This window comes from Benincasa hispida, chromosome 6 (genome assembly GCF_027475165.1).
Source record: "Benincasa hispida cultivar pf3 chromosome 6, pf3_genome.v1.1, whole genome shotgun sequence".
NCBI lineage: Eukaryota > Viridiplantae > Streptophyta > Magnoliopsida > Cucurbitales > Cucurbitaceae > Benincasa > Benincasa hispida.
In genome coordinates, this window is record NC_143483.1 from 12536042 (window position 1) to 12551743 (window position 15702).

General features: G+C 36.6%; 1 protein-coding gene across 1 annotated transcript; it reads left to right on the forward strand.

Annotated features, from left to right (window-relative positions):
- Positions 1-12068: 12068 nt before the first annotated feature.
- LOC120079927 (Pentatricopeptide repeat (PPR) superfamily protein) lies at positions 12069-15249 on the forward strand. Its single transcript, XM_039034384.2, has 2 exons — positions 12069-14290; positions 15027-15249. Exon 1 carries the CDS (start codon positions 12289-12291, stop codon positions 14173-14175), a length of 1887 nt encoding a protein of 628 aa, XP_038890312.1. The 5' UTR covers positions 12069-12288; the 3' UTR covers positions 14176-14290; positions 15027-15249.
- The last annotated feature ends 453 nt before the right edge of the window (positions 15250-15702 follow it).

The window sequence follows — 15702 nt, forward strand, 5'->3', positions numbered from 1 at the left end:
TAGGACAGATTGGCAGCTTCAATTATAAGAGTAAGATTTGTTTTGGTATTAATGACTAGTTGAGAATTTCTCAATTCAGAGGAGGGATAATTGACCTCCCTTCGGCAGCATTTGTCTTAAACCTTTGAAGTGTCATTGCAAAACTAGATGTCACACAGGGTTCATATTAGTTTTGCTAAACCTTATTGGATGTTGTATGTTTTATCAACGGGTATTTGCTTAAAACCTAACGTAGGTCAATGTGTTTTTGTTTTCAGCAACTTGTTAGTATTTCCGTTGAATGCCTTTAATTTGACCAATTACATACAGTGGAAAGCGTCTTGTAAAACGTATTTCATGGTAAACGACCTCGAATTTTTCATGATTGAGGAATGTCCTCAAGTCTCGACCTTTGATGAACCGCTAAGTGTTCGTAATGCATATGAGGTGTGGATGAAGGCTCATTCATTGGCCCAACTTCACATTTTGGCTAACATACCTGATGTTTTGGCCAAAAAGGTTGAGAACATGGTCATTGAACGCAAGATCATGGACTCGTTGCAAGAATTTTTTGAACGTCAGTTCTTACATTTTGAGCCCAAAGGGATAGATGACAAAACCAATAGTGTCGGTTCCTAAGTTAAACTCCAAGAAGCGGAAGCAAATGTTGCTAACCCGATTAAGATTCATAGAAGAGAAGTGTTCTCTGATATGAAACTGGGAGCTTATTTAGGTTATGATACAGATCGCACTACTCTCCAAAAGAGAAGGATTTCTAAAGACAATAAATCTAATTTATTAGTCTTGGAGACGTGTTTGGTAGAAAATGATGATTCTGCCTGAATCCTTGATTCAGGTGCTATTAATCATGTAGCCTCTTACTAAGGATTTAGTTCCTGACAAACGTTGCCATAAGGAGAGATGACTCTTAGAGTTGATACTAGTGAGGTTGTTTCAGTTGTTGCTGTAGGCAAGTGATAACGGGCAGAAATGCACGTTATTACAACGTAAAAATATATAAAAAAAAATGTAGGATTGCGACGGTAAAATTATATAAAATTGTGTCCAAAAGCAAGAAGTTGAGAACATTGCGATCGCATGCGTCCATCGCATTAAAGTAGCTAATTTACGTATTTTGTATAGGAAAATGCGTTGGCACAAGGTAGAATTGTGATCAAAGGAATTCAGCATCCGAGCGCATTAAGAGATTGCGACTGCAAGGCTACGCGATCGTTTGCATTCGCGAAAATCTACTCAAGAAGGTGGTCGCATAGAGACGGCGCATTAAGGTGAAAGCTTAATAAATCACGATGGGACAGAAAGCTGATGACAGTCGAATCCGAATTTAGTTGACATGCCGTTAACGACACACTGTAGCAAGTACACTCAACTTTTCGGTTACAATTATTCGGTGCATCAGACAGAGAATTAATGACATCCCATCAGTGCAATCATTTGAGAGAAAAAGCTCTTCACCCTGAAGCTCTATAAATACCGAAGGCCACCTTCGTTAAAGGAGTTCAGTTCGGTTCTATTCTAGTTGAGCCATATAAAGAGTTCACCATATATAAGATAGTTAGTCGTTGTTCATAGTTTTCTTATACTTAGAAGGCGAAGGCGAGAGAAGAGAGAAGACGCAAGAAGATCATCCTAGTCAGCTCGAGGGAGTGCTAGGGAGTGTGGAAAACAGAGAGAGGGTCGACTCTTGTGAAAGCAAGAATATTCTTTGAGCAAAGTAGAGAAAAACAGTGTAAAAGCCTTGGGAAGTAAGAAATTGCTACCAGGCTTCTTATCTTTATTTCCCATTGTCATTCTGTATTTCGATTTCATTTATTTCTTTTTGTCATTGGAAATTGCATTTCAACATTTGTTCACTCTCTTTACATTACGCATGAGTAACTAAACTTTCGAATGGGTTGAGAAGTACTTAGCTAGCATGACCTAAGATCTTCATTGCATGCGATCATCTTGTCTTATGTTGTGTCCATCACCCCTTTAGAGCTACTCGAGAGAGAGTCTAAAGAAAGAACCTTGACTTCAGAGAGCTAGGTTAGAATCTAGACTTGAGAAAGCAAGATTAGATTTGCATAAGTAAGAGATAGAGACTTAGAGATAAGTTCTGTTTGCTAACATGCATCACATGCACCCTAGAAATAGGTTATGGTAGTATGCAGTCGCCTTGTGTATGTGTGTGTCATTCATCATCGCATAGACAAGAATAGAGGCTTAGACATAAGTCCTATAGACATCATCGCATACATTGCATGCGTTCTAAAACTAGAAGCTATAACATTTACATTGAGAGATAACTTGTTGTCGTATGTGTGTAGCATGATCGCATAACGTGAACACAATCTTAGGAAGTATTAGCTAAATCCCTTCTCATCCCGTTCCCTTGCATACTCATTGTACTTTCGTGTTATTAACTCTTTTCTCAATTCCATCGCATAGACTTTATACCTTAAACAACATACCAACCAACGCATTGTTTTATTTATTACCGCAAAGAGATCTGAAATTACCATCGCATACTGTTTCCATAGTCCCTGTGTTCGACCCTGGGCTTACCAGGCAACTTAGTAGTATTTATACTTGGATCTTGCTAAGAAAACTTGCATGCACAACGCATACACCACCACTACATTTTATACCATTATTTCATCGCACTAATCATGCATCAGCAGGCTGAAGTTATTTCTAGACAAGAAACGTTATCTGTTACTGGATAATGTTTTCGTAGTTCCTCATATTAAAAGGAACTTAATCTCAGTTTCTTGTCTCATTGAACAAGGGTATACCATCTCTTTTTCTGAGAATAAATTGTTTAATTTCAAGAATGGCATAGAGATTGGTTTTGGTTCGATGGAAAGTAACTTATATATACTAAGATCGTTAGTCATAAAAGCCTTGTTCAACACTGAAATGTTCAGTACAACGACAACAGCTAAAAGACTAAAGGTTTCTCCTAAGGAAAGCGCCCATTTATGGCATCTAAGGTTAAGTCACATCAACCTCAATAGGATTGAGCAGTTTGAGAAAAATGGACTTCTAAAGATTTTAGAAGAAAATTCCTTGCTGGTGTGTGAATCATGCCTCGAAGGCAAGATGACCAAACAACCTTTTATTGGAAAAGATTACAGAGCCAAGGAAGCCTTGGAGCTTGTACATTCTGACCTCTTTGGTCCGATGAGTGTTAGAGCTTGAGGTAGGCATGAATATTTCATCTCTTTTATAGATGATTATTCAAGGTATGGGTATCTCTACCTAATGCAACGTAAGTCTAAAGTCCTTAACAAGTTCAAGGAGTATAAGGCTGAAGTTGAAAACTTGTTAGGTAAGAAGATAAAAACACTACGATCTGATCGTGGTGGAGAGTATATGGACCTCTAATTCTAGAACTATATGATAGAACATGGGATTACGTCCCAACTCTCGGCCCTAGGTACACTCAGCAGAATGGTGTATCAGAAAGAAGAAACAGAACCTTGTTAGACATAGTTTGGTCTATGATGAGTTATGTTCATCTTCCAGACTCGTTTTAGGATTTTTCAGTGGAGACTGCATGCTATATTCTAAACAACATTCCCTCGAAAAGTGTTTCTGAAATACCTTCTCAGTTGTGGACAGGCCGTAAAGGTAGTTTACGCCAGTTCCGGATTTGGGGGTGTCCAACGCATGTGCTTGTGACTAACCCGAAGAAGTTGGTACTGCGTTCGAAAGTTTGCCTCTTTGTAGGTTACCCCAGAGAAACAAGGGGTGGATACTTCTATGATCTGAGTAAGAACAAAGTGTTTGTTTCTACGAAGGCTATCTTCTTGGAAGAAGACCATATAAGGGATCATAATCCACAAAGTAAGCTTGTTTTACGTGAGATTTCTAGTAAGACTGAGACTACTGAGGGTTCTGTTGGGGTTGATGCCCTAAAGTTTCGTGTCCTGTAGTTTGTAAATAGTACATACGAACATCTGTGATTGTTAATATATGACATTTACTTCACATCTTGTTATTTTGCTCATTTACTTGTTTAGTTGCTTTACCACAAACCAATAAACATAAAATCCCTAGTTATCTGTATGTGACTCAAGCATGTATGTGGTGACATACAAGTGGATCATGTCTTGAGTGATAACCAAAATGGCCTGTAGTATATGGATATAGGAGGGAAACCTTATCCTAGTAATGCTACGGACGCGGCCCGCTTTGTGGAATGGTCACAAGTGTTGTGACTTATCACAAATGGTCTAATCCTGATCATTCGTGTTGGGGACATGCGAGCGGGGGCGTCCTATACAAAGAGTTTGCATAAGACGTGACCACGAAGTGTTAACGTCTCGTTATATAACACCGTTCATGACAGAGACTTCACTTCACTAGGATGACCATAGGTAACATGACCTCGATCCTGAGTGAGTTGGGAACTCCTGCCATTGAGGGCGGTTCTTTGATTTGTATGGGTGCGAGAGGCCAAGTCGCCGATTCAAACCTACCATTTTGGGGATACATCTGATTTGGGAGCTGGGAACTCAACTACACAAGATGGAATTCACTTCTTCCCCAAGGTAGGGGTAAGTAGATAGATGGCTCCCTTAAGGACTGATTCTGGGGCTTGAACAATGTAGCGCCACATACCTTCTCTTGGCCCGAGAGGTGTTCACACATAGTTGGACTATGTTGTATTGTTCATTAGAGGAATCAGTGATACTTAAGAAGTGAGATGTAACTATAGGGGCAAAACGGTAAATTAGCCCAGCTGTACTTACGAGCATCCATGAAGGGTCATCGTACTCATGATTGGTTATATCCAATGGACACATAAATATATCTGTGGTGAGAATAGTTCAGCTGTTGGTCTTTAGTGGAATCACTGACAATTAACGGATGGTGAATCTCGTGGCTAAAGAGTTTAGTCAACTATTCACGTACCGTTGGAGCTTCGAGCCACAGGTCCATTAGGTCACCTGGGTAGCTTAGATAAAGTTGAGAACCAGTGTTTGGGTTAATTTGAAATGTTCAAATTGACAAGAGGAAGTACAATTATATATGATATAATTGGAATGGTTAATTATATATGATATAATTGGCTAAATGTATGAGATACATTATTTTGGACGAAATTAGATATAAATATGATTTATATCAAGTAGGGGAGAAAATACTATAGTAGATTTATGATATCAAACTATAGGATATAATATAATATAGTTATATTTATTAAATAAATTAATTGATTAATTATTTAATAATTAAACATTTTCACGTTTGAACATGGGAATGTGGGAAGTGAGTGTTAAGGTAACCGGCGGGATTAAAAGTTGAAAATCGTTTTCAATTGATATGTAATTCGTTCGTGCAATCGAAATCCCGCGCCCTAAAGAAATCGTGAAACATTGATCGTTGAGAGCCTATACGATAGATTCTCAGTCATCTAAACGATCGTCTAATTCACGCATTCCCTAAACGATCGTGTACTAGTTTCCTAAACGATCGTCCATTTTTTCCTAAATGATCGTGTATTTTGACCATACGATAAGTGTCCCCACTATACGATAGCAAAGTTCCTTCCATGTGCACTTGTCGTCTACATGATTTTCTCTCCTCCGTCTTCTACCAAACTCACCAGAGCCCACACTCTAGGTTTTTGACGCCGAGGATACTTGGGTCTCCCTGGTGGTGATGTTGTCCTCGATAACTTGTTCGTGTACGTTCGGATCGTGCAATAACAGACGATAGACTCACCGGGTGCTGGTAGATCGTTGGAGGTTTTCCGCTGCATTGGGTTCAGAAGTGCGAAGATCGTCTTCCTCTGGTATTGAACCCTTTCTCTATGTTTTATACTTTACTGAGCATGTTGTTGTTGAGTTTTATTATGCATAACTATTAATAATGAATGTATATCGTTTATATTCCGGTCACTGTGAAAATCAGAGCGATCTAAACCTACTCATGGAATTCTCGTTTTGAGATCCTTCAGGTTCAACAAGAGTTGTTGAACAAACCGACAAATCGACAAGGGTTGTTGAGGTCGGTGCATCTAGTCAACCAGCTCAAGAGTTGAGACTTCCTCGACGTAGTGGGAGAGTTATGAACTACCGAATCGTTACATGGTTTGACTGAAGCTCAGAACATCATTTCTAATGATGAGGTCGAGGATCCGTTGTCTTTTAAGAAAGCAATGAAGGATGTTGACAAGGATGAATGGATTAAAGCCATGAACTAGGAAATGGAGTCTATGCATTTCAATAACGTCTGGAAGCTTGTGGATTCGCCTGATGGGGTAAGACCTATTGGGTGTAAGTGGATCTATAAGCGAAAGAGTGGTGTAGATGGAAAGGTGCAAACCTTTAAGGCTGGACTTGAGGCAAAGTGTTATACCCAGGTCAAGAGAGTTGACTATGAGGAAACTTTCTCATCTGTTGTCATGCTCAAGTCTATCAGGATACTCCTTTCCATAGCACATTTTATGATTATGAGATATGGCAAATGGACGTCCAGACTGCCTTTTTTAATAATAATCTTGAGGAGACCATCTACATGACTCAATCAGAGGGGTTCGTAATTCTAGATCAAGAGCAAAAAGTTTGCAAGCTTAATAGGTCCATTTATGGGTTGAAACAAGCGTCTAGACCATGGAACATTAGATTTGATATTGTGGCCAAGTCGTTTGGCTTTGATCAGAACATTGATGAGCCTTATGTTTACAAGAAGATCATCAACAGCTCAGCAGCTTTCCCGGTATTGTATGTGGATGATATTCTACTCATTGTGAATGATGTAGGGTATTTGACTGACATTAAGAAATGGCTAGCTGCCCAGTTCTAAATGAAAGATTTGGGTGAGGCACAATATGTTCTAGGGATCCAGATCATTCGGGATCGTAAGAACAAGATGTTAGCCTTGTCTTAGGTGTTGTACATCGATCAAATGTTGATCATGTACAGGATACAAGATTCCAAGATAGGTTTGTTACCCTTCAGGCATGGAATCGTTTTGTCTAAGGATCAATGTCCTAAGACACCTCAAGAGATTGAAGAGATGAGACGAATTCCCTATGCTTCAGCTGTAGGAAGCTTAATGTATGCAATGTTGTGTACTAGACCCGACATTTGCTATGCAGTAGGGATTTTTAGTCGGTATCAGTCCAATCCAGGATTTGATCACTGGACGGCGATCAAGACGATTCTCAAGTATCTTCAAAGAACGAGAGATTACATGCTCATGTATGGAGATAAGGATTTGATCCTTAAAGGATACACAAACTCTGACTTTCAGACCGATAAAGAATCTCATAAATCGACATCGGAGTCAGTGTTCACTCTGAATGGAAGGGATGTAGTGTGGTGAAGCATCAAGCAAGGATGCATCCTGGACTCCACTCTGGAAGCCGAATATGTAGCCGCTTGTGAAGCAACTAAGAAGGCTGTTTGGCTGAGGAAATTCCTTATAGATTTGGAAGTTGTTCCAAATATGAATTTGTTGATCACTTTTTATTGTGATAATAACGGGGCTGTGGCAAATTCAAAGGAACCTCAGAGTCATCGTCGGGGCAAGCATATCGAATGGAAATACTACTTGATCAGGGAGAATGTGCATCGTGGTGATGTGATAGTCACGAAGATCGTGTCGAAGCACAACGTTGTTGATCCCTTTACAAAGACTCTCACGGCTAAAGTGTTCGAGGGTCACCTGGAGAGTCTGGGTCTGCAAGACATGCGGCATCTTGTCTAGGGTAAGTGGGAGATGATACTGGGGTATGTCCTAGTTTATTGTATATTGTACATGTATTTATCTTGTATTGCACATTAATCTCCTGAGGCATTAGGAAAAGTGGGAGATTGTTGGTATTAGTGTCATAATTCTCTATAGTCTCGTAGTTTGTAATATATACACATTGTTACGAATAAAATAACAGTTATTTTATCTGGCATTTACACATATCCAATAAACAAAACTCCATGGTTATTGTATGTAAACTTAAGCATGTATATGAGATATACAAGTGGATCATCCCATAAGTGATAACCTAAATAGATCTGTAGTATAAGGATTAAGGTGAGATTCCTGATCCTGGTGATAATACGGATATGGCCTGCTTTGTAGAGGTTTGCAAGTGTTGTGAACTACTACAGATGGTAGATCATGACCATTCATGTGGAGACATGCGAGCAGTGGTGTCCTATACAAAGAGTTTGTTTAAGACCGGACCATGAGATGATTTGTCTCTGTATATAACGTCGTTGATACTAGAGACTTATATCTCACTAAATGACCATAGATGACATGACCCCAATCCTGATTGGTTGATATGGACACATAATATATCTGTAGTAAGGAGAGTTCAGCTGTCGGTCTTTTAGTGGAGTGTCTGGCAATTAACGAATGGTGGATCCTGTGACTAAAGAGTTTAGTCAGTTATTCATGTACCATTGGAGCTTCGAGCTACAGGTCCATAAGGTCCCCTTGGTAGTTTAATGGATTCAAGTTGAAGATTAGTTCTTGGTATTGATTTGAAATGTTCAAAATGAGAAGAGGTAATTCGATTATATATGATATGATCAGTATGATATATGAGATACATCTAGCGGAGGATTAATGTAAATGAGATTTACATTAAGTACCATGGAAAGAAAGAGCTATGATTTATATGTTTCATGAGATGAAATATTAAAACTATAGGTTATAAATATAGTATGGTAAGTTGGTTATCATTTATATTTATAATAATATTAATTATTGGATAATTATCTCTTTTTCTCTAATAACTAATTGAGTGGGAGGTTATTGGTGGTTTCATGGTAACCGTGAGATAAAAGAAAAACTGTTTTCCTAAATTTAGAAGTTGATATTTTGATATTTCCACTCTAAAAAATTACTGACGGAAAGTCTGTCAAGTAAATTAGATTTGCTAAACGACATCTTGGAGAGACTAGACGATCGTGGAGTGTTTCTATACGAAAGACACTCAGCTGACCGATTAGCTAAACGATCGCATAGTGTTTTATGATTGGGCATCGTTTATACGATAGACATCTGCCATCTCCCACTTACTCAATCGTTTACACGATAGTTCTCCTCCGGTTTCGTCCACTAACCAAGTCCACATAGAACCCACACTTCTGGATTCTCACACCGAGAATACCAAAGTAGCCATTGTGGTGGTGTCATACTCAACTTAACACAAGTCGAGGTTATTTGGAGGTCGCTCGTGTGGAGTTCGCTGTGTTCGTGATCTTGGAGATCGCGGTGTTCGTGTTCTTTGTTGATCGTGTTATGTTGCAATCGTGGTGGATGAGCATTCATGTGTTGCTATCTTGCTATGAACGAGCGTTCGTGATCAAGAGTGTTGAATATGAGTCTTCAAAGGTATGTTTGTGCTTCCCTTGATCTTTAGAAAAGCATGCTGTAATTTCGCTTTATGCATGACCGTATGTTTCTGTTTATTGATTGTAATTGTGAATGTTCATATACGATTGGAATTTGGAACGATTCTTCCGCTACTTATGGAAATCCTCATGTCTGATTTTCTTCACTTAAATCCTTCTGGAATTCTCATATAAATATCTTTATCAAGAGATTCATATAAATATGTTGTGACTGCATCCATAAGATGCATATCTAGACTTTCATACACAGTCAAGTCAATTAAATACCTTAGTATAATTACATCCACCACTGAGGTTTATGTCTCCTCCTAATCAATACCAGGTCTTTATGAAAAATCTTGTGCAACTAGTCTTGCTTTGTATCTTGTGACCTCATTATTTTCATTTTTTCCTCACAAATACCAATTTGTATCCCACAGATTTCATACCTTCTAGTGTTCGGACTACTGGTAAAAAACCTACCGTTCTGAAAGTTTAGTTCTGCTTCAATTGCTTCTTTCCTGAAGCCAATCTTTTCTAAGTTGACATTCTTCAACAGATATTGGTTTAGGATCCTCATTTTCAAATATAATATCAAGAGCAACATTATACGTAGAAATGTTGTCAATAATTACATTAGTTTGATTTCATCTTTTTCCTGCCATGACATAGTTTATTGAAATCTCATTATTATCTTTAGGTATTTCACCTTCCTCACTAGTAATGTCGAGGATTTCTTTATGGGTATTTACATCATCAACCAAGTCTTTTTCATAATTTTTTCTTTTCGTTTTCGAGGATTTTTATATTTGGAACCCACTGGTCTACCACGCTTCTGCTGTGTTCCAGACTTATTAGTAACAACTTGTTGTATTGGGATATCAATTTTTTATAGAACATTTGCAGTTGGTATATGTGACTTAGTTACTTTCTTTGCATCTATAAATGCATCTGGTAATTGTTTTGCTACATTTTTCAAATGAATTATTTTTTAAACTTCAAGTTCACGTTGATCTATACAAGGATTTAAATGAGACAATAACGATGTATTCCATGTAATTTCTTTTTCCAATTTCTTAATTCCTCCCTCTAATGTTGAAAATTTTGTCTCATTAAAATGACAATCATCAAATCATGCAGTAAATACATCACTCGTCAGGGGTTCAAGATATTTAATAATTGATGGAGAATCATATTCAACATATATTCCTAACCTCCTTTGAGGATCCATCTTAGTGCGTTGTGGTGGAACAATTGGAACATATACTGTACACCTAAAATTCTCATATGGGAAATATTTGACTCATGAACATAAACTAATTGTAATGGCAAGTATTTATGAAAAGTTACTAGTCTAATGCATACAAGTGACACTACATACAAAATAACATGTCCCCATATACATGAAAGAAACATTTAATTTCAACACTTTTTGAATTCTTATCTTGTGGAGTTTTTCCTTTGTGATCATCATTTTGTGTGGTTCTTTTGAAATTTGAATGATTAAAATGACCACCACAAAAATAATAATTATTTCTTCATCTGCCACGGTCACGACCTCGACCTCGACCACGATTATTTTTAAAATTCACAGCATTCACTTCAGGGAATGGTGTCGTTCCGGTTGATCAAGATCATGATTTTTCATCAATAAGTCGTTATTTTGTTCGGCCACAAGAAGATATGAAATTAATTTAGAATATTATTTAAAACCTTTCTCTCGATATTGTTGCTACAAGAGCATATTCGAGACATGAAATATAGAAAATGTATTCTCTAACATATCAACATCAATATTTTTTTCTCCGCATAATAATAATTTTGAACTAATTTTAAATAATACGAAATTGTAATCATTTACTGATTTAAAATCTTGTAGCCTCAAATGTATCCACTTATAACGAGTTTTAGGAAAAATAACTGTCCTTTGATGATCATACATTTCTTTCAAATTTTTTCACAAGATATAGAGATCTTTTATTATAAGATACTCTATTTTTAATCCCTCGTGGAGATGATGACGAAGTAAAATCATAGCTTTTGCTTTGTCCTAGTTGAATGTCGTATTTCCTTCTTTAATTATTTCTCTCAAGTTCATAGCATCCAAGTGAATTTCGGCATCGAGCACCCATGATAAATAATTATTGCCATTAATGTTAAAGATTGCAAATTCTAATGTTGTAAGGTTTATCATGGCAACACTATCACAAAATATTGTATTTATATTATAAATTTAATATGTACTAAATATACAAAATAGCATTTAATTTATTAATTATAATAAAGAGAAAAAAAAATCGACCTATCTTTAGGACTTATCCTCAGCAATGGAAGTAACAGAAGCTCGTACTGAAACGTGTTGTAAAATTGAGGAGCACAATGGAGCACAAACAACGAATATGGAGAAAATATAATATATATATATATATAATAAATTAATTAATATAATATAATATAATAATAATAATAAAATAATAAAATATATCTAAACTTATAAATAACTAAAATTATAATTTTATGGAAATAGAAATAATAGAAATGGAAAATATGATTTTATGGAAATAGGAAATATATGAAAATTTCTTTTTATTCTCATGCATAATTTTAGACAAAGTGACGAGTAGGATGTGAATTTACATGGACAACCGGCATCAATTATTACAAAGAACATGGGTAATAAAAAAAAATGACATTTATCACACTAAGTATTGATATTTATAATAGACATATTTTTCTTTTGATTTTAGGCCTTTAGAAATCAGATTTCCAATTTCCACAAAGAACAGAGTATAGACGGCACGCAGCTTAACCCGCCTCTCCGACGGGAGAACTGAGGTACCGCCACCGCCAAATACACTATCAAAATTTCTGTATAATTCTCCCATTTTCCGGAGTTTTTTGCATTGCGAATCGCTTTCTTTCTCTGTTAATTTTCTTATATCCTTAGCCGATGCATCGAACTTCAACTTCCATTCTTCCCAAACTCTCACAGTCCTTCCTCACTTCATTCCCCAAATCAACCTTCTCTTCTGCTTCATCCTCAACATTTTTGCAATCAATTCCCCAATCCGAAACTAAATCAATCGTCGTCAACCCTCTCTACCATTTTCTTCCACAGAACCAAAACCCCTTCAATATCATCGATCTCATCTCTTCGCACCTTAAAACGGGCAACCCGCAGTTAGCTCTTCTTCAATCCGAAATTAAAGAGCTTCTTCCTCACTTGGGTCCTCGTGAAATCTCCAAGATTTTATTGAGGTGCCAATCTAATTTCGTCTCTGCTCTTGCTTTTTTCAATTGGGTTAAATATGATTTGGATCTTAGACTTAATTCTCACAATTATTGCCTAATTATCCATATTTTGGCTTGGTCTCGACAATTTCCTTTAGCGATGAAATTTTTGTCTGAATTGATTGAATTGTCTAAGGATGTCTCAAATAGGGAGGATGTTTTTCAGAATTTGGTATTGTGCACTGAGCACTGTAATTGGAACCCAGTTATCCTTGAGATGTTAATTAAGGCATATGTGAAATTGGATATGATTCAAGAAAGTTATTGGAGCTTTAAGAAGATGGTAAAATTGGGTTTTGTCCCAAGTGTGATTGCCTGTAATTGTATTCTAAATGGACTGGCGAAGATGAAGTATGATGAAAAATGTTGGGAGCTCTATGAAGAGATGGGGAGGATCGGAGTTCACTCCAATGCGTATACTTTTAATATTTTGACTTATGTTCTGTGCAGAGATGGTGATATGAATAAGATTAATGAGTTCTTGGAAAAGATGGAAGAAGAGGGCTTCAATCCTGACGTCGTGACTTACAATACTTTAATTGATAGTTATTGCAGAAGAGAGAGATTAGATTATGCATTTTACTTGTATAGGATAATGTATAGGAGGGGTGTGATGCCTGATCTTGTTTCCTATACTTCCTTGATGAAGGGTCTTTGTAGGTTAGGAAGGTTAAGAGAGGCCCATCAGCTATTTCATCGAATGATTGACCGAGGAATGGATCCAGACGTGGTGTCGTACAATACGTTAATTGGTGCATATTGCAAAGATGGAAGGCTGCAAGACGCAAGATCGTTGCTACATGATATGATCGGAATTGGAATTCACCCAGATAGTTTCACTTGTAGGATTTTGGTGGAAGGACATGGGAGAGAAGGTAGGTTGATCTCAGCTTTAAATTTGGTTGTAGAGCTTCAGAAACTTGGAGTCACTATTGCTTACAACATATATGAGTATCTTATCATCTCATTGTGTAGGGAAGATCGTCCATTCGCAGCTAAAAGTCTTCTTGAAAGAATTATTAAAGAAGGTTTTCAACCTGATTCTGATATCTACAATAAGCTGATTGAATCTTTCTGTAGAGGTAATAATGTGTCTGAGGCACTACTACTGAAATTGGAAATGATAAACAGGAATTTCAAACCTAGTATTGATGCATATAAGTCTCTTATATGCTGTATGTCTGAAATCAATAGAACTGTAGATGGTGAAGGTCTAATGGTGGAAATGGTTGAATTTGGAGTGCTTCCAGATCATGAAATATGCAGAGCATTGATAAATGGATACTGCAAAGAAGGCAATGCTGATAAAGCAGAATCTTTATTGGTCTCATTTGCCAAAGATTTTCAGTTCTTTGAATCTGAAAGTTTCAATGCATTGGTTAAAGTTTACCAGGATGTGGGTAATGAAACTAAGCTGATGGAGCTGCAAGATCGAATGTTAAAAGCAGGTTTTCTTCCAAATAGCTTAACGTGTCGATACATTATCCATGGACTATGGAAATCTGTGCGATTCAACAAGCAGAGAGTTCAAGCAGTAACAGTATAAATACATGTTTAGAATGACTTTCAAAGTAAATACTTCTGTTTCCCGCTCAGAAACATCTTTTTTAGCAGTTAGAAAATCATTCCAAACAGAACAAAGGTGATGCACCGTGGACAAGGTATCCTCATTCATTCTGTGCATACTCCTTTTGTGATTCTTGCATCATTTAGGTCATGTTTGCATGCGATTCTGAAATTGTTAAAATCACTATGGAACATATTTTTAATGATTTAAAACTAAATTTAAAGTGTAAAATTAAATATTAAAGTTCCATTGGATAACTATTTTGTTTTTTGTTTTTGTTTTTGAAAATTAAGCATATGGATACTACTTCTACCTCTAAATTTCTTCTTTTGTTATCTACTTTTCACCAATGGTTTAAAAAATCAAGTCATATTTTGAGAGCTAAAAGAAGTAGCTTTCAAAAAGTTGTTTTTGTTTTTGGAATTTGGCTTAGAATTCGACCATTGTATTTAAGAAAAATGCAAACTATTATAGGAAATATGGATGAAATAGACTTAATTTTCAAAAACAAAAAACAAAATAGTTACCAAACGTGGCTTAAACTAATTGATTTTAAGCATGACAAAAGTAATTTTAACAAATAAGTAAGACAGGACGTGTATGTCAGAAACTTCCTTTGCTATGAGATCGTGGCATATTTTCATCATGGGTCACTCTGAGGCTAAATACAAGGTTAAAAAAACACTCAAACTGAGTGCTTTGAATTTGCTTTGTGCACGTCATTTTGATTGTAGCTTCTCACTGTTGATATCATAAATGAGAAGTATAACTCAAAACTCAAATATAACTCAACTTTTTTGGTTTTACTTGTCTGATTATTTTGATTGCAGAGAACTTGGACATTTGTCTTCAGGTCTTCCATTTTGTTCCAAATGGAGGAAGCCAACAGCATTCTCCACAAAATTACTATGTAAGAAAAGTTTAAAGAAATTTATAGTTAGGGTATGAGAGCCAGGTTTGGGGCTCTTTTCTGAATTTTGCCCTTTTATGAGGCTATGAACACCACAAAATAGACATTATTTGCTCTGTCCAAAGTGAAGTCCTTTAGTTAAATGAGGGAGTGAAGATCTTTAACAAGTTTTGGGCAGTGAAGTCCAAAGCTGAATGGCAATGCACCCAAGCAAAATTCTACTTTCCCTCGAGGGGCTGGTTGAATTGTTTTACCAAAGATTACTTGCCAAATTGGAAAAATCAGGTATATAGCACTAATTACTGTTTCGTAAATTCACCTTAAATTAGTTGAGATTGAATCGAACTAATTTAATTTTAAAAGGTTTTTTTCCAAAAAAAATATATATTCAATAAAAAAGAGGAAATTTTTGTTGAAGTCTGGGCCTTTGCCCAAAGCACATGACCCAACTCTCTACTTGGAACGGGCAGGCCAGATATTAGGGGTGTTCATGGGTTGGGTTGGGTTGGATTGAAAGATATTTTAGACCCAACTCAATTGTTCAGTTTGTAAATTTCTTCAACCCAAATAACCCTTATTAAAAAATGAACCCAGTC

Excerpts from the sequence above, each read along its gene's own strand:
- LOC120079927 (XM_039034384.2), top strand. The coding sequence starts at position 12,289 with ATGCATCGAACTTCAACTTCCATTCTTCCCAAACTCTCACAGTCCTTC.